Source organism: Haliaeetus albicilla, chromosome 12, assembly GCF_947461875.1.
Source record: "Haliaeetus albicilla chromosome 12, bHalAlb1.1, whole genome shotgun sequence".
In the NCBI taxonomy this organism is placed as follows: domain Eukaryota; kingdom Metazoa; phylum Chordata; class Aves; order Accipitriformes; family Accipitridae; genus Haliaeetus; species Haliaeetus albicilla.
Window position 1 is genome coordinate 4,659,144 of NC_091494.1, and position 22,979 is coordinate 4,682,122.

The 22,979-nt window shown below is 56.1% G+C and overlaps 2 protein-coding genes across 5 annotated transcripts in view; one reads left to right on the top strand and one right to left on the bottom strand.

The window, feature by feature from the left end:
- Positions 1–1,136: 1,136 nt before the first annotated feature.
- LOC104325666 (sodium/nucleoside cotransporter 1) lies at positions 1,137–11,258 on the top strand. The gene is made up of 17 exons (XM_069797664.1): positions 1,137–2,493; positions 2,566–2,663; positions 3,132–3,223; positions 3,673–3,862; positions 4,228–4,369; positions 5,180–5,293; positions 5,689–5,766; positions 6,131–6,211; positions 6,548–6,628; positions 6,779–6,904; positions 8,160–8,290; positions 8,500–8,668; positions 8,865–9,062; positions 9,528–9,609; positions 10,133–10,231; positions 10,714–10,825; positions 10,913–11,258. Exons 1-17 carry the CDS (start codon positions 2,425–2,427, stop codon positions 11,034–11,036), a joined length of 1,986 nt encoding a protein of 661 aa, XP_069653765.1. The 5' UTR covers positions 1,137–2,424; the 3' UTR covers positions 11,037–11,258.
- Positions 11,259–11,562: 304 nt separating this feature from the next.
- Positions 11,563–22,979, bottom strand: part of ALPK3 (alpha kinase 3) — a 34,753-nt gene continuing 23,336 nt past the window's right edge. For all 4 annotated transcript variants that reach the window (XM_069797657.1, XM_069797656.1, XM_069797659.1 and 1 more), the window contains 9 exons: positions 17,960–19,814; positions 17,002–17,149; positions 15,420–15,547; positions 15,112–15,147; positions 14,715–14,989; positions 14,276–14,364; positions 13,811–14,028; positions 13,563–13,611; positions 11,563–13,392 (listed from right to left, as the gene is read on the bottom strand). In XM_069797657.1, the coding sequence (XP_069653758.1) occupies positions 13,071–13,392; positions 13,563–13,611; positions 13,811–14,028; positions 14,276–14,364; positions 14,715–14,989; positions 15,112–15,147; positions 15,420–15,547; positions 17,002–17,149; positions 17,960–19,814 (3,120 nt within the window). In that variant the 3' untranslated portion in view covers positions 11,563–13,070. The remainder of the gene's footprint in view (positions 13,393–13,562; positions 13,612–13,810; positions 14,029–14,275; positions 14,365–14,714; positions 14,990–15,111; positions 15,148–15,419; positions 15,548–17,001; positions 17,150–17,959; positions 19,815–22,979) is intronic.

Below are 22,979 nucleotides of genomic sequence, written 5' to 3' on the forward strand. Positions count from 1 at the left end.
CTCTCGTGCGCGGGGAGGGGTTTACACCAGCGTTGCACCAGCCGCCGTCAGGGTGTTGGCCCTCGCCGTCTGCGTCACTGACTTGTGTGGGCAGGGGATGAGCGCCCTCACGCCAACGCCAGCCCCAAATTGAGGCAGCTTTGGCAACAGGGCTGGATGAAATCCACGGGGAGAAGGTGCTGCTTGCGTGCACCAGGGAGCATTTGCACGTGGGCACCTTGTGGTGCGTGGACACCCCGAGCACCCCATGGCATCATTAATCATCAATCTCTGAAACGATTCCTGCTGATCCCTGGTGTTGGCACACTTGGAGCCACATCGCTTCACCACTCCCTCTGAAAAAAAAAAAAAAAAAAAAAAAAAAAGGCAGGGGAATACCCGCTGAGTGCGCGCACGTGGGGATACAACTCCCACTGTCCTGCATGGAAAAATGCTTTCCAACACACGCTGGCAGGCTGCATGTTTGCTGGCTGCAGCCCTGTCCGCCCCACACTGCTCAGGTACCGGGTGACGTGACTTTGCACCGCGACAGCTTTGGAGGCCGCGTCTGCCCGGCCTTTTTCCTGGGAAGCATTTCCTGGGGTGGGGTAAAGGTTGGATTTCTGCTTTTAGTATCTTCCCTCAAGGCTCATTTCACCTGGGGGGGGGTGGGTGAAAGTACCTCGGGCAACCTTTTAGGGGCAACACGGTGCCCTGCGTGGCTGCCCCTGCATGCCCTCATGGGCGCCCAGGCATGAGCCCCGGGAGGAGCCGGGGTGGCCTGACCCCGCAGCGCCCAGCCCAGCTCTTTGGACCGAGCTGTTAATGGGTAACTGGGGCGCAGGGACGGAAGCTGCGCAGCCGGCGGGGCTGGTGGGTGAGCGTGAGGGGCCAGCGGGCACCAGGAGCCGGGGGGGGGAGCCGTGGGGCATGAGGCCACCGGGGGACGGGAGGGCACGGGCACGGCCTGAGGACATGGGGCGCGATGGGGTGAGGGGGGGACATGGGGGGGGGCATCCAGCTGCTGCCCCACCAACTGGCTGCCTGTCCGTGTAGTCTTCGCCAAAACAAAAGGCAGATGAGCCACGTGGCAAGGGGTGGCACTTGGGGGGGGACACACCATGGAGGTGGCATCAGGCCAGGGATCCTGGAGGGCACTGAGCCTAGGAGGGATGGGGAGAGCCAGGAGCTCTGGGGGGGGTCCTGGAGCCCTGGGAGGTCCTGGAGGGGTCCCTGAGCACAGAGGGATCCCGGGGCTGTGGCCCTGAAACAGTGGTGGGCCTGGTGGTCCTCCTGGTACCTGCCAGGGTCCTGGTGAGGGGTCCCTGAGCCCTGGGGAGCACTGGGGGTGCTGGAGGCCCTGGAGGATGTCTGGGCACCTGGGTTCCTACTGTGGCCCTGGGTCCTGCCCTGTTGCCGAAGAGCCACCAGCCCGGGGACATGCTGGGGGCCAGCAAAGCTCAGTGGTCCCCCCTGGTGGCTCCACTGGCCCGCAGAGCCCACAGCCACCTTCAGCTGCTGTGGGGTCCCACGTTGAGGGTGCGTTCTCCAAAACTCCTCACCTCCACTCGTTTCATTTGGGGCTGGGTTGCTCCCTTCAGTGGATCCTAATTCTCACACTGCAGGGAGCAGGCTGTGACCCTGCTATCCCCACCTTCTCCACGCAGACCCCTACGACTCTCATCCAAAGCAGGGACATCGCCTTACTCTCTCTGTCCTCACACAGAAGTGCTCCTACAGTCAATAGCTGCCTTCTCTGCAACGTCTCTGCTCTTCCCTCATCCTTCTCCAGGTAGAGGAAGCGGGAGGGTGTCCAAATGGGATGCTCCAAGGGTTCCTGCCCTGGCATAACACTGGTTCTTCTGGCTTTGCTGGACGAGTTCTCCCAGTATGATCCTCTGTTAGGACCAGTCCCCATGCAAACTACCATTTATTCCTACCCATCGCTCCTGCACTGTACTAGTTATCAACATGAAAGGACCTTCTTCCTTATCTTACTCAGTTCCACCAAGAGCCTTCGATGAAGGATGCAGCTACATTTATTTTTTGCAAAATCCCGCTTGCAAAGGGGCTAATGGAGGCTGGTGGCCACTGCCACCAACTTGGAGGAGAAGTACCAGCTCTCCCTGCTGCATCTAATCCTCGCCTGTAATTCCTTGGAAGCATGGAAGAGCAAAAACCTTCCAAGAGTTACAGAAGAATAAGGAAGTCAGCACACCAGCCCCATGGCTTGAGGACCCCATGGAATGGTCCCTGAAAGTGCTGGTGCAGGAACTGCTCTACATACCTGCTGCAAAGGGCATTCTCCTCTTGGAGACCCAAAATTGAAAGTGGGGGCTGGACATTCCTCCTTCCCAGAGGTGATCCTGTTGTTCTCTCCCCAGCCAGCGTTGGTCCCTCGCAGTGCTGCTTCTCTAATGCATTGAAGCTGCAGCACTTCTGGACATGGAAGAAAACAAGATAACCCTGGACAGCCTTGAGAAAGGCACAGATAACCCAGGTTTCAGCTCTGTGGTAAGTCCCCCCTTCCCCTCCCGCCGGGGTACAGGAGCTGCTCAGGGTGCTCCAGCTAATGATGTTTTCCAGGGCGAGGAGAGACTCTATGATGAATGTGATGGTCCATGTGGTGAGAGCAAAGAGGAGAGGAGAAGAGAAGGGAAAGGGAGATTCTCCTCCTACTGCAGGTAGGATAACCCCTGGAGATGCATGTATGTAGGGTATTTCCAGTGGTCATAGCAAGTCTGCAATCCTTGGGCCAGCGATTCTCCTGGAGCCAAACCTGATCTGGGAGCGAAGAAGGGTCATATTGACCACATAGCGGGGACAGTGCCTGATGGCTCTGTATGGCTTTGTAGGGTGGCAGCGGCAGGTCTCTGTCCCCATAGCAGCCACCGAAACCAAGCCTCCACTCATGGTGCCAGGAGTGTTGGGGTATGTGGTGGGATCTCCCCTGCCATAACAGGCCAGCTCGCTCCTCCTGGGAACGGGCAGCAGAGCTGCTAGAGGCCACAGCACACCTATACCACGGTGCTGCTGCCGCAAGCACCTTCTGGGAGGCATGGTCATGACCTGGCTCCATTGAGTTGGGTTGGGTTGATCTTCAGGATCCATCTTCTGCACCTCTCATGTCTCTGGCATGTGACTCTCCCCAGGAAGGCCCTGCAGCCGGCATCCAAGGCAAAGCGCTTCTGCAAGGCTCATGCCAAGGTGTTGAGAATGGTTGTCCTGGGACTCCTTGGAGTAGGTGAGGACTTCCCAGCACTGAGACCCCAACCTCCACATCCCTTTGGCTGGCCGTGCCCCCAGCCTCCAGGCACTGGGCATGGCCACCCGTGTGAAGGTTGTATCCGCTCTCACCAGCCCCACTGCCTGCCCACTCCTCACCCCACCACTCCTGTCCATGAGAGCTACCAGCACCTCACTGTCCTCCTCCCCTTTCTCCACCTACCCAAAGGGTTTGCTGTGCCTCTTCTGCTTGCTCCATGTGCCCGCAGACAGCTGAAGTGCTGTCACCAGTGAGCCTGGCTGCTGGGGTGGTGCTCCCTAAGTCCTCCTTGCGCACAGATGGGAGCCTCAAGGGTGGCCAGGGAAGGACATTTGGAAGAAATGAACCTCATTGTTGGCCCCGGTTAGTGTTATGAGTCCGTGGTCCTACAGCCCTGATGTTTCTGACCCCCAATGTGCCTTCTCCAGCCTACCTGTGCTACTTTATTGCGGCCTGTTGGCTCAACTTCCAGCGAGCCCTTGCCTTGGTTGTCATGACTGCTGTGGTTGTCTTCTTCATCTGCTGGAGCCTCTTCAAGAAGCACTGTGGGGCAAAAGTAATGCTGCTCCTCAGCCCCGTTTGGAAATGCTTCCAAAAGTCCTGGCCATGGCTGAAATGGTGAGTCAGGAAAAGGCAGGGCCAGAACCCTCCCAGTGCCCAGGTCCCCTCTCCCGTGGCTGCCCTGCCAGCGCAACCAACAGCTGGTGGCATTGGGCACATGCCCTTGTGCCGTGCAGGCACCTCATAATGATGAGGCATGGCCCAGCCCGGGGACTACTTAGAAGCCATGGCAGAAATGGCTTGCCACTCTACTTCAGTAGCATGATGGCTATTCACACCCCTCATTTGTGTCCAAGCCCCAGGTTTCTTCAGATGCATGGACCTCACAGTGGCATCTCCCACACAATTAGCTCCTGCCCTTTGTGAGCTGCTCTCCACCCCGTGGACATCCTCTCTGTGACAGTCTGGGATTTCCTTTGCAGGCTGCTGTGGGTGGCCCTCCTGGGAGGCCTGATCACATGGCTGGTTTTGGACACCTCCAGAAATCCAGAGCAGCTCATCTCATTAGCTGGCTTCTGCTTTTTGGTGCTGTTCCTGTTTGCCTGCTCCAAGCACCATGGCGCAGTATGTGTTTCAGGTGTGGCTTGGCCATCGGTCCCCTCGCAGGACGAGGCCACCCAGCACTGGGGAACAAGTGCTTCCTTGCCATTGGCATCCCCTGACGGGCCATCACTGGAGCTCCCTGGAGGAAGCAGAAGCCCAGCAGGGCTCCTGGGCAGAGCTGGGCACAGCCTGGGAAACCGAGCTGGTTGGGTGGATGGAGCCCCAAAGCCACCTCACTGTTCTCCTTCCCACTGCTCTCCTTCCCACTGCTCAACCAAGGGTTCCCCCATGGTGCCTCCATGCTGTTTTCCACCATGTCCCTCATAATGGGTCAGACCAAGAGAGACCCAGCACCAGACCCATGCCTGAGCTTCAGGTGCCTGTGGGTGGAGGGTGGGCCTGAGTTTCGGGTACCCTGGGTGACTTGGGCAGAAGTGATTGAAGTCCCACTGCCTTGCAACCCAACCTGCTTCAATATTTTGGGCAATACCTCCATCCAAAGGGTTAATGAACAGGAAATTTTGATCTAGCAGGTCTGTACTACCAGTCAAGCCATCAGAAGGGCTCTGTGCTCATCTCCTCCTGGGTAAGCCTGGCACGTAATGTTCCACCAGCCAGTTCCTGAGTCCTACCAACTCATCTTCTTCCTCTTTAACCAATCTATGTTTGTGCGTTTCTGTGACACCTTTTTATTAGTATCCCCATGACCCTCACCCAGGGTACAGTGGAATGGTGTTTGCCATGTGCAGCTGTCGAAGGGGCAGGAAGCCAGAAAGGGAAGTCTGTAGGCTTTGCTAACATCTCAGTCCCTGTTCTGCTCTTGGTCCACAGGTGTCCTGGAGAGCTGTTTTCTGGGGCCTTGGCTTAGAGTTCTTATTTGGACTCCTCATCCTCCGAACAACCCCTGGCATCCAAGCTTTCCAGTGGCTGGGTGACCAGATCCAGGTATTGCACCTGCTCACCCCATCCCGCGCTTGCACCCTCCTTGTAGCCCTCCCTGGGATCAGCAAGAAGAGCAGAGGGTGGCACAGGGCAGAGAAACTGCAGGGACTGCACACTCACAAGTGTTTTCGTCTGGGACTGGAAAAAAGCCAGCTCTTTCCTGGTTTTCTGCAGCAGCCCAGACCCTTCAGTGTGGTCTCCCTTGCAGGATGGAGGAGTGCCCTGTGGCTTGGAGACAGCCCACTAGTGTCCTCAGCTTAGGTTTCAGAGGGTCATTCTCTGGTGGGGTAAAGTGAGCTGTGGGGCTGGGGGGACAGACCCCTGCTAGGTAGAAGTGAGATGTCAGGGAAAGAGCTAATGGAGATCTCCATCCCACCATGTAACTTCTCCACTTGCAGTTCTTTCTGGGCTACACCACAGCTGGCTCCAGCTTTGTCTTTGGGAATACGCTCATTGAAGAAGTCTTTGCCTTTCAGGTCAGCTTGGGCAATGGGGTATGGGGAGGGAGAGGCAGAGCCTGGTTTTCTTCTGGTCTGGCTGCCTTGCTGGTTCCTGGAGAGCAGGGAGCTAAACGCAGCCAGGTTTGCTGCAGCAGAGCTCAACCAGCTCAAGGGTGGGTCTCCACCCACCCATGGACCTCCTCAGTGCCATGGGGGATTTGCACTGGTCCCTGTCCCTCCTGCCAGCCTGACCCAGTGTTGTGGCACCCCAATAGCATGGGCTGGCTATGCAATACCACGCCATGCCCAGCTCATGGGACAGAGTAGCTTGGTCCCCAAGTGTGCTTAGATGTGTTGCTCAGCTCTCCTTCAACACTGTGGCCTGGTGCCTTGTCTGCAGGCTCTGCCCATCATTGTTTTCTTCAGTTGTGTGATGTCCATCCTCTACTACCTCGGCATCATGCAGTGGCTCATTGTCAAGGTAGGGCCTCACACCTGGCTCTGGGATGGTGGTGGAAAGGAGAGGAACCTGGTGGGTTCTCTGACTACTATGATCAGCTGAGGGATGTCCCAGGAAAATCAGCACTGTATTAATTTGGGGTGATTGTTCCTGCTTAAAAAAATAGACACAAAACCCCTCTTTCTTGCATGTCCTCCTGAGAAAGCCCAACCCTGGAGCTGATGTTGCTACCTGGTCTGTGGGCACTTCCCAAGACCACCTCTGTACAGCTCGAGGGCCAAACAGTGCCCTGCTTCATGGGGTGGGTGGCAGGGTGCCAGGAGCCTTTGTGAACATGGTGGCCTTGTCTTTCCCCAGATCTCCTGGCTGCTTCAGGTCTCGATGGGCACCACTCCCACTGAGACCCTGAGTGTGGCAGGGAACATTTTCGTGGGACAGGTAAGGTCCTGGGCAGGAGATCCAGCTCCTCAGCCCTTGCAGCTGAGCCTGCCCTGGAGGAAGGGTCTTCTTCTCCCTTCCCAGGGGACCTGTGGCCTTGCGTGGCCCTGTCTCCCTGTCTCAGGGACAACAGGGTTTTCTCTCTCGCAGACTGAAGCCCCGCTGCTCATCCGCCCGTACCTTGCTGACATGACCCATTCAGAAATCCACACTGTGATGACTGGTGGCTTTTCCACCATTGCAGGCAGCGTGATGGGTGCCTACATATCCTTTGGGGTGAGTGCATGAGCAGATGTATGCCACATGCTGCCTGCTATGGGATCCCGACACACAAGAACTGCTCTGGACTTGTAGGTGGGAGAAGACCCCCAGCAGGTGCCCTGTGGTCCCCTTCCATAAGCAGGATGAGGGCAGGGTGCCTCCATATCCAGCCTCACCTTCGCTGGCCTGGCCAGAACCCTGGAGCCTTGCGAGATAGAAGGCACTGCCATGGGACCCTCACTGCATGTCCTTGCACAGCGAGTGGGGCAAATCTGACTGAATCATGGGATAATTTAGCCTCAGAGGACCCTCTGGGGGTGTCTGATCCACCCTCCTGCCTGAATGAGGTGATGGCAAAGCCCAAGGGGATGCCCTGGGCCTTGTCCAGGTTGGTGGTGAACATCTCCGTGGATGGAGATCTCCCTCCACCTCTCTGGTCCACTCCACAGGTGCCTCAGACACAGGGAAGAATTTTTTTCCTTATATCCAAGGAATATTACCCCACTGAAACTGTGCTGTTGCTTCTCACCCTTTCACTGGGCATCTCTGAGCAGTGTCTTCCCTCCAACACCTTTTTAAGTAGATGAGAACAGCAACTACAAGCCCCCCCAGCCCTCTTTTTTCCCAGCCGAACAAGCCCCCCTCTTCCAGCATCACTTTGGTGACCCTGTGCTCCGACCCCCCGGGGATGCCCTCTCCAGTTCATCAGTGTCTCAGCCTTGGACACGGTGTCCAGACTTGGCCTCATCAGTGCTCTGTAATGGTGAATAAACCTTCCCCTCAACCTACTGGTTGAGCTCCTGCTATTTAAACATTAATTAGTCTCCTTAAACAGGAGGCAAGGGTGAAAGCTCAGAGAAATGAGGCGTTGCCACTTGGCGGGCAGGGCAGGAGTGAGACTGGCAGCTTGGCTCTTTGTCAGGAGGTAGAAGTTCACAATGTTGTACAACTTATTGCTCTGATACTGATAAAAACGGACAAGGAAGGGCCAAGAATCATCACAATTAGATCAAACAGCAGGAGAGATTAACATCTCAGAGGCTGCGACCACTGCAGCTCCAGCGATGCCTCCATCTAGGCGAGCTGCCCTAGGTGCCATGGCTGGTTGAGATAGGAAAAACATTTCTCCCACCCTGAGCAAACGGAGAGCCCTGAACTGCTCTGAGCATCGCAGGCTGATGCCAGCCACGTGCTAGGCTGCCCCGAGGTGGCACGTCATGGGGCGCAGCCTTGCACAGAGGTGCCTAAGCCCATGGTCTGCACTTTGCAGATAGATGCGGCATCACTGATTGCAGCATCCGTGATGGCTGCGCCCTGCGCCCTTGCCATGTCCAAACTCGTCTACCCCGAAGTGGAAGAGTCCAAGTTCAAGGGCAAAGCAAGCATCCGCCTCTCCCGTGGGTGAGTGCGAGGAGAGGGATGGTGGAGCAGGGCTGCATGTGTCCTGCCAGTGCAGGCAAGCCATGGGGGCAATTTGGGGGCACAAGTGGACATCGCGGGTGGCCCGAGGTTGGGAGAGCCTGTGGTGTGCAGACATCCACGGAGCGAGAGCTGACGTTGCACAGGGGATGCCCGGCCACATGAGCCCATTGGGGTCTTTTTCCACACAGGCAAGAGCAGAACATCCTGGAAGCTGCGAGCAATGGAGCTGCTGCCTCCGTGGGGCTCGTGGCCAACATTGCGGCCAACCTCATTGCCTTCTTGGCGGTGCTGGAGTTCATCAACTCTGCCCTGCGCTGGTTTGGGGAGATGGTAGACATCGAGGGGCTCTCCTTCCAGGTATCCCCAAGGGCAGCCCCATGGTCTGGACTGCCAGATCCTTGCATCCCCCACCCATCCCCACCTTTGTTGACCACCTCAGTAGGCTGCCGAGACCCTTGCTGGGTGTTTGGCAAATGCTGGCAGTGGGTGTCCAAGCCAGGGGCTATGCAGATGGTCAGCCCTGGGTTGCTCCCTTCTGGGATGCTTTTCCCAGGTGATCTGCTCCTACGTCTTCATGCCCGTGGCCTTTCTCATGGGGGCTGACTGGGCAGACTCACCGCTGGTGGCAGAGCTCTTGGGGATCAAGATCTTCCTGAACGAGTTTGTCGCATACCAGCAACTGGCCACGTACAAGAAGAATCGTCTGTCAGGCCTGGAGGAGTGGGACGGGAGCCGAAAGCAGTGGATATCTGTGAGGGGCACCTGCCACCCTGCTGGGCACAGGGCAGGGATGGAGCCAGCCAAAAGGGGACATGGGAGCTGGCCAGACAGATGGGTGGTGGGCAGGCAGGCGATGACGGTGTTGGGGGTGGGAGGGCACCTGTGGCCAAGTCGACTTGCATGTTCACTAACTGCTGGGTACAGGGTCATCCTGAAGGAGCCAGTGAAGCCCCTTCCCATTTATCCTGCTCCTTGGTGGGGCAGATCATGGTGCTACAGGGCCCCCTGTCCCCCCAGTCCAGCCTCTCCCAGGGGCAGGCTGCCTACCCCCTGCATCCTCGCTCCCAAAAAATAGCTGAAGGAGAAAGGATTGGGGTGAGGGACTTATCTCCATCATGTCTGGCTGGGCTGGGAGCTACAACATGGTGCTCACCTCTGGGTGCTCTGGGGCTGCTCCTGAGCAGAGGTGACCGACCCCTGCCACTGTGCTCTCCAGGAGCGAGCTGAGAACATTGCCACCTTTGCACTCTGCGGATTTGCCAACTTCAGCTCCATTGGGATCATGCTGGGAGGCCTGGGTGAGTGCGACCCGTGTCCTGGGTGCCTGGGCACGATGCAGGGGGATCCTGGGCTCAGGGAGCAAGGGCTCAGCGGGGGCAGGAGGAATTTGCTGCCCTCGAGCCTCCATGTTCGGTCTCTGCCAGCACACAGATAAGAGGATTTGCATGAGGCAATAGGGATGATTTTGCACTGCACCCATGGGCAAGAGCATGTGCATGTCCCACAAGCCCAGGTGCCATCCAGCCATGGGGGAAAGAGCAGAGATTCCAGTGCTGAGAGCACCAAGGGCTCTGGTTGATCACCCGTGGGTGCAAGGTGGGCACAGTGCTCTGCCAGCACCCACTGCTGCCAGGATGGGCACAGAGCATGCTGGGTGCTGGATGGGATCACCGTGTCCCCCAGACACCAGGGGTTGGGGTGGGCAAGGCACTACGTGGCAGAGCCAGCCGGGGACCTGGGACACGTCCCTATCTGTCCCCAGCCGGGGGTAGAGCCGGAGCAAGGATCTGACTCGCCCTGGTCTCTGCTTTGCACCCACAGCCTCCATGGTACCCCAGCGCAAGGGCGACTTAGCCTCTGTTGTGCTGCGAGCCCTGCTCACCGGCTGCTGCGTCTCCATGCTCAATGCCTGCCTGGCAGGTAGGTCCCTGCCCACAGCCAGTGGAGCCACAAAGAACCGGGGGGGGGGGGGGGGGGGGGGGCGGGGCGGGACACAGGCAAAGGGCTGAAGACCCCTATAAATGCAGGTGCAGCGATGGGGACAGCTGGCCTATCCTCCCCATGGCTCTGCCAGGGCCTCCAAACCCTCTGCTCTCCCCTCACGGCTTTGCCAGGGGCTGCCCAAGCCCAAGAGCTGTGCTGGGGCCTCTCACCCTCATCTGGGCTGGGATGGGGACGTTTCAAGGGCAGCTTTTGGGGCACTGCAAGGAGTCTTGGGGGCGAGGTGGGATGGCGCATGGGACCTGCAAGCACAGTCCCAGGTACAGGACTTGAAAGCAAGTGTAGTCAGGGTATGGGATTTGCGAGCAGCGTTGGGCTACAGGACTTGCAAGCATGCTCGGGGTATGGGATTTGCATGCATGGTCCCTTAAGAGCCCCAACCGGGAGACCTCGTCCCCCAGGTCTCCTTCATGTGCCAACGGAGGTGGGCGACTGCGTGACCTTCCTCAGCAGCGCCAACTTCAGCTCCACCAGCTACGCCATGTACACATGCTGCAAGCAGCTCTTTGCCAGGTGGGTGCGAAGGGGCCCAGAGCCATAGGGCTCTGCCCGGGGACCCAGGTGGTGGGGCTCATCCTGACCATGCTTCTCCTATTCCAGCTCAGTGCTCAAGAATGGGACAGTCTCCTTCACAGGAGCCTGGGCTGGCCTAGCAGAGAGTGTGCTATGCCTGACACAGTGCTGCAGGCACTACAACCACACATCCTGCCTGGGGACAACCTAGGAACATGCAGGCAGCTGCCCGCTCTAGGGCTGAGGGCCTGGAAGCACCAGGGTGTGCAAGGCCTGGCCCCAAAGGTAGAAGAAACCCTGGCGGAGACCTGTGTGTTTTGTCTTCTCCGCTCCAATGATAATGGATAGCTGCGTGCACCTTGCAGCCAGCACCCTTAGGTGCTGGCCTTGTGGACACAAGGGAACTGCTCCCAAATAAATCATGGAAATCCCCGTGTACTTGCCCTCAGCCCCAGCTCTGGCCCCTGACCACGGCTGTCCCACATTGCATGACGTGCTTTGCTCAGGCTGCACCCTGCAACCGCAGCTGCCATAGCCAGCGTTCGCTGCAGACCTCGCAAGGCAAGCCTCCGCCAGGTGCCGGTTTTAGGGTCCAGCCCCAGCCACCCTCCTCTCCCCCGTGGGGTATGGATGGGGGTAAAGACATTACTTGAAGACATTTCCTTCCCCTGAACACAAAGCCGCCCTGTTCTGCCATGCTTGGGTGCATCTTTTCTGCAGGGACCACAGCACCGGGGAACAGGCCAGTCCTCGCTTTATTGCACTCAAGAGAACGCATTCACCAACGTGGCCACGTTATGTACATCGTTATTTTACAATGACCCAACAACAAAGCACCAGGACCCCAGAGCATGCCACACTCCCAGCCCGGTCCCTTCCCTCCTCCGCCAGGCTGCATGGAGCCATCATTTCGGACACCACCATGTGGGATGGCATTGCTGACACCCAGCACCCTCCTCCAAAGCCCTAGGGAAGGTGACGCTCTGTAGCAAGCAGAAGCAGGCAGTGCTGGGGCTCTTTGTAAGCCTTGCTGCCCACTGCCACGCTCTGCCAGCTGCTGCGTGCCTGAGCGAGCTGACGGGCACAAGGGAGGCTTGATGCAGCACAGGGTGCTTTACTTTCCAGCACGAGCATCACTGCCTGTCCATCACAGCCTTCTGCTGTGGGGCAGCGGGATCTGGAGCTGGTGCTGCTAGCTGCCACCGGGGTATGGCATGTGCCAAGCAGGGGTAATGCTAAGCAAGCATAACCAGGTCATGCTATGGGGCTGGGCAGGGCATACGAGGTGTGCGTATGGCAGGTGGGCAAGTAGGAGTGAGTCCTATGGGCTGGACACCCACATGTGCCAAAGCAGCACCTGGCATGGAGGGGAAGTCTCCCCTTTGCTCCGCTCCTGGGTGTCCCATGGGAGGTAGAGCATCCTTACCGTGGCACTGGCTGGCACCCATAGCAGCACTGCCACCCTCAGCATCCACCCAGCAAAGGCGCGGGAGGGTTACCCTGGGGTGCAGGGGAGGCCGGGAGAGCAGGGGTGCAAGATCTCATCCCCGTGCAGTTGCCGGTACTGATGCCAGTGCCCTGCCATGGGACTGGCCTGCACCCCAGAGCCCCACACAGTAGCAGCAGAAGCCCCGCAGGTCACCGCTAAACCCCTCTGCAGCAAAACCTTTTAAATCATGGTGTGCCAGGGCACATGAGACCATCTGGGTTCTGTTGGGGTTCACATCCTTGACACAGAGCACTGGCGGGGCTTGGCACAGTCGCTTTATGGAGGACACAAAGAGGGAGACGAGGTGCTGGGAGCCAGGAGGGCAGCCCGGACTCCCAGTTTGCTTGGGGGAGTCAGGCAGGGGACATGGCAGCTGCAAAGCCTGAAGGAGCAGATCTGATGGCCCCTGCCTTAAGGAAGGCAAACAGAGAGAGTCGAGAGAGGAAAGCGAGCCCAAGCATGGAGGGGCATGTGGCCCCACAGGATCCACCACCGGCAGCAGCTCTTGTAAAGAGGTATTGGCATGGGGGTCCGCGCTGCCCAAGGCTCACAGCCCCCCCCACGACCCCAGCCGAGCCGCTCACACTAGCACACACCACACAATGCAAGTGCCATGGGCTGGGGCGGGAGCCAAAGGGAGGAGAGCAGCAGCAGCAGCCACTGCCAGGGTCTCCCCTTCCCAGCCTGGTCGCGTGCTGCCTCCAGGCTGCTCGAGCTGGGGTCTGGAGCATGGGGTTCCAGCTGCGGTGGCTCTGGCTACTGCAGGCGGCCAGACCTGCCGCTCTCTCCTGACCCGGGTTTGGAGGCTGCTGGGGCCTCCCCTGTTTCTGCAGCTCTCCGGGAGCTCTTGGGGCTCACAGCAGCCTTGCGGGTACCCTGGGGACTTGCCAGCCCCTTCTTCTGGAGCTGGGGGCTGGACTGGGCAGATTTCCTACCCATGGAGGGGCTCTTGGAGCCCTTGGGCTTGGCTGGCTCCAGTGTCTTCAGGCCCAGGATGCTGCAGTAACGGTTACACTGGTGAGCGGCCGTGAATTGCTCCAGCAGGGAGGGGAAGCAGCTTTCCTTCAGCCCCTGGTACCTGCCAACACAGCCATCCTCAGCCCCTGCTTCGCACCAGGAGACATCCTGCTGGAGCAGGAAGTCGAGGACGGAGCCCAGCCACGCTCACCACCATGGCCCTTTGCCACGAGAGCGGCGGAGCTGGGGACAGCTGGGGCCACCCTGCGCCAGCAGCTCAGGGTCACTCACCCTTTCAGGTTGGTAGCGATCCGCACGTTGGTCATCTTCCAGCCCACTCCTGCAATGAAAGGGAGGACAGCTAGTCTCTGCCTAGAGAAGGATGGGCACCAGCACCAAGGGCGGGTCATCACCCTGGGAGCTGGGCTCCATGGCACATGGCAAAAGAGGCAGGAGGGCAAGGCTGGAGCTTTTCTTCCTCCTTTCACAGGCCAGAGGGTGGTGAGGGGCCACGGGAATCAGATGGGAGATGCCTTTACCTTCCATGTCAGTCACGAGGATATTTCCATTTGTCCACTGGTAGACCCAGTGCTGGAAGGTGCAGCATTTGAGCACAATCTCCGAGGTGCCTCGTGCCACCAAGCTGCCATCTGTCTCAGTGATACAGTACTGCTCGCAGGGCCCGCCCAGGTCTTCCTCCATTGTGGCATAAGGGATGTTGTTGGCCGGTCGGTAAATCAGGTACAGAGGAATTATCCTGTGTGGGAGTACACAGACAGGGTCAGCACCAGCTGGCGAGCTCTCCCGCCACAGCAAGTGGAGATTCACACCGCGGTCTGCAACCCTGGCTTTTGCCTTGCCCCCCAATATCCCTTCCATTTGAGGGTGGGAGAAGAGTACACTGCCCTTCAGGATGTCCCCAGCACCTACGGGGAACCCTTCCACCATCCCCTGGGATGCTCCGCCGGGATGTCAAGCCAGCAGAGCCACAGCACCTTACTTACTCGGGCACCGCTCCAAAATCAGGGACGGCTCGTGCCTCAGCAGCAAAGATCTTGCAGTACTCACGGCTGGAGTTCTGAATTTTACATTCCTGGAGTTGCAAACAGAAGAGTCAGGGACCTGTCCCATCTTGTACCAATGCCTCCCTGGGACCCCCTGCCTGGCCAGGCATCCTCTGTTACCACTGCCAGTTGTTTCCCTGTCCTGGTGGTCAAAGGACAAGTGACAGAAAAGCTCCGAGCAGCTCCGTGTTGCTCAGAGAGAAGAGCTGAAGCCAAGAATAACAAGGACATTGCCAGCCTGCTGGAACATGGCTCAAGCCCTCCGAAGCATTCAAAAAGTGGAAGGAAATAAAGTGGGCACAGAGCTGGGGACCGTGGCACAGACAGATGGGGAAGGTGTGGGAGACATAGGTGGAGGATGCCCCACAAGGATGCCCACCTGGATGGTGATATCGTAGTTCTTCTCGATGAGGCTGTTCTCATTCTTGGTCCCAAAGACAATGAAATTGTGCACTTTGATGATGCAGGTGCGGCCAGACTCAAAGATGGGCTCCAGGCCATAGATGGCTCTGGCACGGCAGGCTTTGCGCAGGAAACCGGCATCCACTTCCACATCCTCGCTCACCACGCGCCCGAAGAGCTTATCCCCCCAGTAGCCTGCATCAGCCAAACCCTTCGCGAACACCATGGGCGTCATCTCAATCTCCTCTCCAACTGGCAGAGGGAAAAGCTGGTGAGGGGGGACAATGCGGGCACGTCCTGCCCCCGCCACAGACCTGCCTGCCCCCCATGCAGCAAGGGGCAGCAGTTGCAGCTCATCAGCATGTGACCCTTACCTTCAATCTCTTCCCGCAAGATAAATCCTGACAGCACTAGAGGAGACAGAAAGCAAAGAGGCGTCAAGGTCCTGCCAGGATCCCACCCTGCCCTATGCACTTCCACACCAAGGGACAGCAAGGAGGATGGTGTGAATGGGTCATAAATTAGCACATGGAGGCAGATGCACCTGGCAGAGGTGGTGTTATGGGGTCTGCAAGGCTTGCCCTTCAAAACCTGGCACCAAGCCTTCTCCACAGTTTGCCATGCCGCCCCACAGCACACCCGAGCAGCTGGAAGAGCTGCCAGGCTGCTGAGGGCTCCTCACCTTCTGGGCTGAGCACGAAATCGGTGGAGTCAGTGCCGTACTCGTTGCTGATCACGCACCGGTAGACCCCGCAGTCCTTCTGGGATGCCTGCACAACAGCCAAGGCTGCCTGGCCCTCATCACCAGCGCTGGAAGAAACCAGAGCATGGCCTCAGCCCTGTGTGACACATGGGGGTACACGGGAGCCCCGTGACAGGCACTGTGGGTGGGCACCGTGCGGCCCTTGGAGGCCTGGAAGAGGGCTACAAAGGAAGACAGCCCAAGGGCAACCCAGCCGCTCCCCTGGCACCTCGTGGCACCAGAAGTCCTGCCCTGCAGTTTGTACTCACAGAGATGCTCGTCTTCCAGGCAAGCCCTGCAAAATCTGGCCAGGATTGGGCTGCAGACTGATAAAGGTACTTGCCTCTGAGTGTGGCTGGGTCAGGGCTGCACTTGGGCTAACAGACTCGCATCTGGATGGGATGGCTGGAACAGCCACAGAGGTGTCCAGCTTCATTTTCAGCTGTTCACGAGTGAGGGTGGACACCGCTTCCCATCCTGCAGCCTGCCCCTCTCCAGGGGACTGGCAAAGCGCAAGCTCTGTATCAGCAGGCCGCTGTTCTTCTCCAGCCTGCAGCACCACGCTTTGGGCTGGCAGTTCCTCTAGCCAAGGTGGCGACACACCAGGCAGATGGGTCTCCACAAGAACCAAAGGCCTGTTTCTGCCCTGCATGGCCAGCATGACCCAGCAAGGGCCCCAGAGGGAAGAGGTAGGACCCTCATCCTGAGACCCACTGGCTGAGCAGACTCTGCTCTGGTCAGCTAGAAGGCAATGGCCACTCCTAGTCCATCTGCCCCAGCTCAAATATCTGCCATAGAAGATCGTTTCTGCCCCAGAAGCACCTCTTTCTGCCTGCTCATTATAAAGGGAGCTCAAGGGATGCTCAAAGGCATCAGGCAAATGCTATCCAATGTGAATGATGTTCCCACACAATCCCTTGGGCTTGAGAATAAGTTGCTCTCCATAATGTACCCAAAGGGGCATCCAGGATACAAGAAGCCTGGACATGCTCTCCCTGTGCAAGGGCAGTGCCAAGGGATAGAGAGGGCACAGCCAGAGCTGCTTTTTCCCTGTTGGTGCTTGCCAGTGGTGGCTGCATGGAAGTGCCTGTTCAGGTGCAGCATGCAGACCCTCCCAGCACAGCTGCCACCCTCACATGCATCACTTGGGGTCCCAGTTTTGCAGCTCACATGCAGCCCTCAAACTCTCGAGATGGGCACAGCACCTTCCTTGCCCTCCCCAAGGTTTGGGTTCAGCCCCTGCCCTCCCCAGGCCTCTGCTACTGAAAGCTTCAGCCCTTAAGCCAGGCTCCAGATGGAGCATCAATAGGACAAATTTGGCAGCAATTCCCCATCAGGGTGATCCCTCCCTCCCCAGGCACTGAGAAGATAAAGTTCACAATGTACCATGCCATGCAATGAGCTTCTCATGCAGCCTTAATAGAAGGGGCACCTTCACCCCAGTAAACGCAAGGAGCTGGATTTAACACACGAACCCAGGGCTATGCATAAGGACTACAATGAAGCAGAGCTGGCAGGTTACCTCCTTTGGGCTTCTGCTACAGGGATCTCGTCCTTGTACCACATCAGCTTAGAATCACTCAAAATATTGAAGAACTGGCACCAAAGTTTCAGGTTTCCTGATGCATCGGAAAATTGTTCTGCCCTGATCTTACGAATCACCTGTGGAGCTAAGGACAGGGTGCAAAGAGATCGATGGTGAGACACACAGTGCTGGCTGCAGCTCTGGGGACAGGCCAGCCTACCCCAGAGCTGCTGCTTAGGACTTTGGTGTTGGGTATCACATGTATGTCAGCACAGCCTGGTATAACATCGCCTCCCCAGGGAAGGTCTCAGAGCTCCACTTGGATAAATATGGCGGGATACAAGTGGTACAAATTCGTTTAACAGTGCACCACTGCAATACCTAGTGGGGCTCGGCCAGAGGCAATGTAGAAAAACACTATCCAATGTTGGAGGAAACATTTATCTACTGAAGTAGGGGTTTACCAAGGTTACCCTTACTTTTGCAAGAGTCCTGATATCTGTGAGGGTATCACCTGGGTCCTGCAAGCACTTCAGCACCAGGATTATGCCTTTTCTAATTCGATGTCACAAGGGATCAAATTAGCATTGACCATGGAGGTGGAAAAGGAGCATGCACCCCACTGATGCCCACTGGGCCCCTGACCAGCATGAGGCATGCTGAGGACCATGACATGGAGACCAAGAAGAGGATTATATGATTCCTTTGGCCAGGGAAGTCCAGGCTGTGGAGACAGCCAGTCTCAGCACTGCTGTCTCTTGTCTTCCTCTGCCCTCCCTGTGCTAAGGTTGAAGTCTTGGGGCAAACTTTTGGCTTTCAGACGGCCAAAGGGCGATGCTGAAAACCCTGCGAATGCACAAAACTCACATGGCCCCAGATGACTATCACCAGCTCAGTTGGCTCCCTTTGTAGGCAACAAGAAAACATGCTTCATGGGGACTACCTCTTCCCTTACCTTTAAATGGGTTATTTGCTTTCTTGGATTCTGCTGGCTGTGCTTCTGGCTTAGCATCTTCAGGGGCCTCGTGGTCACCACTGCTGTCACTTGTGGGCTCCTCATACAGCTTAGGAACCTCCAGTGTGGCCATCTTCCTTGTGGGGGTTGGTGAGCGCTGGTCTGCAGGAGGGGATGGAGCCAGGGCAGGCGACTGCAACAGGGCCGGGTTCTTCCTGGATTGCCGTGGCGAAACGGTAGGACTTCTCATGTGCCCTGGGCTCTCTGGGGTTGCCTCCTCTTCCTCCCCCACCTGCTTCGTTTTTGGCAGGTATATTTTGCGCCGGGCCCCAGAAGCAAGCTCCTCTGGCGTTGCACAAGGTAGCACTGCCAGAGGGTCACCAGGGCTCTCTTTTTCAGGGCTCACTGGAGGCAAATCAGAAATATTATTAGGAGGCTGCCCCACTCCTGCTGCTGGTATGCTGCCCACCACGATGGAGGGCACAGAGAGCTGGGGTGGCCCCTCTGCCTCGGGAGCAACCCGGGTACGTCTCTTTGGCGGCACAGGCCTGCAAGCCAGCATCTCCTTGCTGGTAATGAATTCCTCGTTAATCATGCCTGTGATCCGCCTGGATGTCCTGGGGGTCAGAGGCAAGTTCTCCGCTGTCTGGAAGAGCTGATTGTTTTGTACCTTTTCCAGAACTCTCCTTGAAGTGCGGGGGCTCAGGCCTGCAATGCCTATCTCTGGGAGCATGACTTCCTCTGCATCAGGCTGCTCCTTGTCCCTGGGGTCAGTGTCTTCGTTCACAGCATCCTTACTGCTATCTGACATTTTTAAAAGCAGCAGCAGATAGTTCTTCAAGGAGGAAACAAGGTTTTTGTGCTGCATCTTCTCCTCCAAAGACATCTCCTGAGGTCTCTCAGGGCTAGGCAGGACCAGCGGTACTTGCGGCTGAACCTCAGCACCTCCTTCAAAAGTGCCTGAAGGTGCTGCTGGTTCCTGGGGCGGAGCTGCTGTGACTGTTTGCCCTTCTTCTTGCTTCCCCTGAGGTCCCACAGGCACTGGTTTGGCACTCTCCTCCCCTAACATGCTGGCTGAAAAATTCTCTTGCGGGGTAGATCCACCTGCCTTTTTAATCTCAGTTTCTCTGCCCGCAGGAGGCAGCAGCTGGGCTCCAGACAAAGCCTCTCCTGCTGTGGCCTCCGTCCCTGGGGCGTCGTGAGCTGCAAGCCGTGCCTCCTGAGCCACCGACGTCCCCACTGCAGGAGCAGGACACGGCTCTTCCTTGGCAAGCTGAACTGAAGCAGGAGCTGATGTTTCAGTCTCTTGATGTCCCAAAGGTGTCCTTCCCACCTCCCTGTGCACAGGCCCAGGAGATGGCTCTGCTGCACCGCTCCCTCCTGCCTCTGCACCGGGATGGCTCCTGGACAGCTCCGCTCCTGCCTCTTCACTCTTCCTATCCTTAACTGCTGTCTGATGTGTGATTTGCTCAAGAGGAGCGTTTTCTCCAGGCTCTGGAGGACTCAATTTCTTTAGCAATGGTTCTTCCTCACCTTGGCTTTTGTCCTCTTGATTTAACCGTCCTTGTTGGGTCTCTCTGCCCTCAATAGCACAGGAATGTCCTTCTGCCTGCTTCCTAGAGGGAGGGTGCTCCTTGCTGGACTGCACGTGGTCTGGAGACGATGCTGGTGGCTTTGGTGGCTCCTGAGGCCTCAGCCGAGGATTTGTCCTTTTCCCAGCCCCCCTGGTCTCCTGGCAGACAGGCATCTCTTTCCTGAGTTCCTTTAACTTATTGGCTTGCTGACTGGTCTCTATGGTTGGACTGGACACTGAATGTTTTACGTCACTAGCAGACTGTCCCACTGTTGCTACAACCTAGTCAAAAAAGAAAATAGAAAATTAGCATCACTTTATTGCCTGAGTCTGCTCAGTGGTGCTTGTGGTCCTTCTGTACCACATGGCACTGCCCAACTTCTGCCTGAATCATAAGTATTAACCTGGTATTGCTGATACTCATCCAGGGTCTCCTGGCTTTGCCATTGTCCCATGGTAGTGGGTCCCAGAGCCCCCTGTCATGCTGCACAGAATGTTTTTTTCTTTTAATCTGCTCCAACTCTTCTGCCTTTCAATGCCTTGGTTGTACACAAAGAGGCAGGCAATCTCCCTCTCTAAAACATTCAATGGCTTTTAATTCAATCTCTTCTGACACAACTCCTTCCCAAGGAGCAAAACTTTCCTGTTTTCACCAGCTGTTGCTGAGACCTCGTATAATTTCCTTGCTCTTTTTTAAGACTCAGTGCTTCCCCTATACTATATCTGCAATCTCCACTGAGATGGGGTGATTGGCATGTCACATACTATCTGGATGAGGCTGCCCAAATGATTTATAGTGAAACTGTACACCGTGACGTTATCTGCGCTATTCGACCATCCTGTTTCTTTGACATTCGGGAAGCTCAATGTTTCCGACTGCAGTTGCACGCCAGCAGACGTTTCAGCAAGCTGTACCCTGTGACGGCTGAGCTTTATCCCGAGGAGATCTAGTGAAATACTCCAGCCAAGGAGCACTATCTATTTCTGTAAGATAAGGCTCAGGGGAGGCAGCGATACCGCTGATAGATGCTGTGCCCAGCTGATGCCCAGCTAGCAACACCAGGACAGTTGCATGGGAACAGGGCATGCACACAACAGGTTCCCCTTCCATCCCAGAGGATCTGCTGCTAAGGATTTTCTCCTGAGGTCTCTGACTTGAGCTTTAAGCCTCCAAAATGAGGTCCAGGGGAAAGGAGGGCTGTGGCACTTAGCCCTTCTATTTTGTGCCACTCAGGCTTTGTTTGAATGCTTGGAAAAACCAGGAAAGGTAATGCTGGTCTTTTGGCAAGCCCCTCCCCAAGCAACTGTTATGACAATGTGAATATCAGAGGACTGGGGTGGGAGCAGCAGCATTAGGGGGACCATTCCTGCACACAAAATTCAAGTCTGCTTCCTTGGTAGATTCCAAAGGATGCTAAAGGCCAGGCAGTTTCTGCCTCCGCACACAGGGAGGGCAGAAATAGGGCCCCAGTTCACAGGGTTGCACAGGCACCCCCAAATGCCACACATCCTTGCTGCTGTTCCCCTAGAGCCATGTCCCTAGCCTGCTTCGCTGGGCTGAGTGTCACAACACAGAGCATCCCAGCGCTCAGGCTTAAAAGGTTTTATTTTAAGAGACAGAAGGGCTTCACGCAGTGAAAGCCCTTGGGTTTTACCACAGTATTTGGTCTTCCATGGCATGGAGAGGGATGGGGATGGACACAGCCCAATCTAACCACAGGGCCAGCCCTGGTCCCTCTGCTCGGGGGGCTGAGCGGCACAGTGCCCAAGGGGGCTGGAGGGGGACCAGGGCTGGTGGTTCACAGATGAATGCACAGAGGTGGCTCTATGCAATGGTGCTGGTCAATGGGGACATCTCTTTGGCTGAAGAGAACTTGGGGTTTGGGGGAAATTTGTTTATCATTGGTGCATGAACTAAAGCTTATTCAGAAAAGCTTTCTGGGAGCTTTTCAGAAAAGCATCTGTCCTTAAGTAATCAAAAAACACTCAAACTAGGGGCACATAAAAGAAATATAATAAAATAATCAGTTTCAAAGTTAGGCAACAGTGATCATCATGCAAATCCAGTTTCTCCTCTGCTCTTGCGTGTGAGGATGTTCAAAGCCTGGCTACAGTCTGGCATTTTGCAAAGCTTTCTGCTACAGATAAATCCAGCTGAAAAGAGAAGTCCTGAGCATGAGGCCCAGCTAGGTCTCAAGGCCAGGAAAACACTTACCTATGACCCTGTCTTGTTTAAGGGAAAGACTGAAAAAGAGAAAGATAAGCAACCGGCGTCCTGGGGAGTGAAAATATCCTAAAACTCGTCAGGAGTCAGCTTTAAAGGGCTTTAAAATAGCTTATTTGGTCACACAAAAGCCTGAGCACTTTCCCCAGCATCACCAACTAGCTGAAGCATTCAAATTCAAATCAAAAGCACTCCCTTTTGTCTACTCAAAGGCACATCAGCTGACAAGTTACAGGTTTCCCTCTGTGAGTGGCTTTTTGAAGAGGAAAATACCTTGATGCATGTCAAAGGCTCAGGGATGGCAGCCCAAGCCTGGCTGCTACACACCAACACTTTCCACCCTCCTTAAGAGCAAGGGGCAGAGAGGGAGAAAATGAATGGCTTTGCCATGGGCTTGCCTGCACAACAATAATTTCTGCAGCAATATGTGATGCTGATGGGTCGGGTTAAAGATGGGTTCAGGGCACTGCACTGTGTCAAGGCCAGGACCCAGACACTCGCTTTACTGCATAACACAGCAAGTTTCTTACCAGTAAATGGTGCTCCTACCTATGGCTAAAGAAATCTAGAAAAGGAAGAAAGGAAATTTTTTTCACTGGAGCACCCAGCAGTCCCACTTTCCATATCATGGATGTTTCCACATCCTGAAATATTTGCTTTACCTACCAAGGGAGATGTGCTGCACCCGGAATGCCTCCTCTGATAGCCTTGGTCTGTACTGAAAGCATGAACCTACCATAGCTCAAACGCCAAATCCTGACAGCACCTGCAAATCGGACTCAGAGAACCTTTTACCACAGAAGGGGTCATTAAAGAAAAAAGAAAAAAAAAAAAAAAAAGACTGGTAGCTTCTAGTCTAGTATTTTCATGGAAAATGCTTCAGGTTAAGTGACAAAAATAGAAGTTGACTAAAAGATGCAGTGAGGGTCAGGAGCAGGTGCTGTGCCATGGCACTGCATTACCACCACAATGAGTCTTGCAACAGAGTTTTTCCAACAGGGAAGAGCCAAAAAATAGCCCAGATCTACTGTATACATGTTGCACTGTAAACAAAATTCAACGCCCTGCCTGGTGCAGTTCACGTGGCGTACCTGGCACACTGCACTTATTTGCATGGGGGGGCTAATTAAACGCTGGCTGAAGCTCAAGCTCAATTGCTAAACTGAACAGATGTCATCAGTCTCACTGCCTGTCATCCACCCCCAACTATAAATAGCCATTCA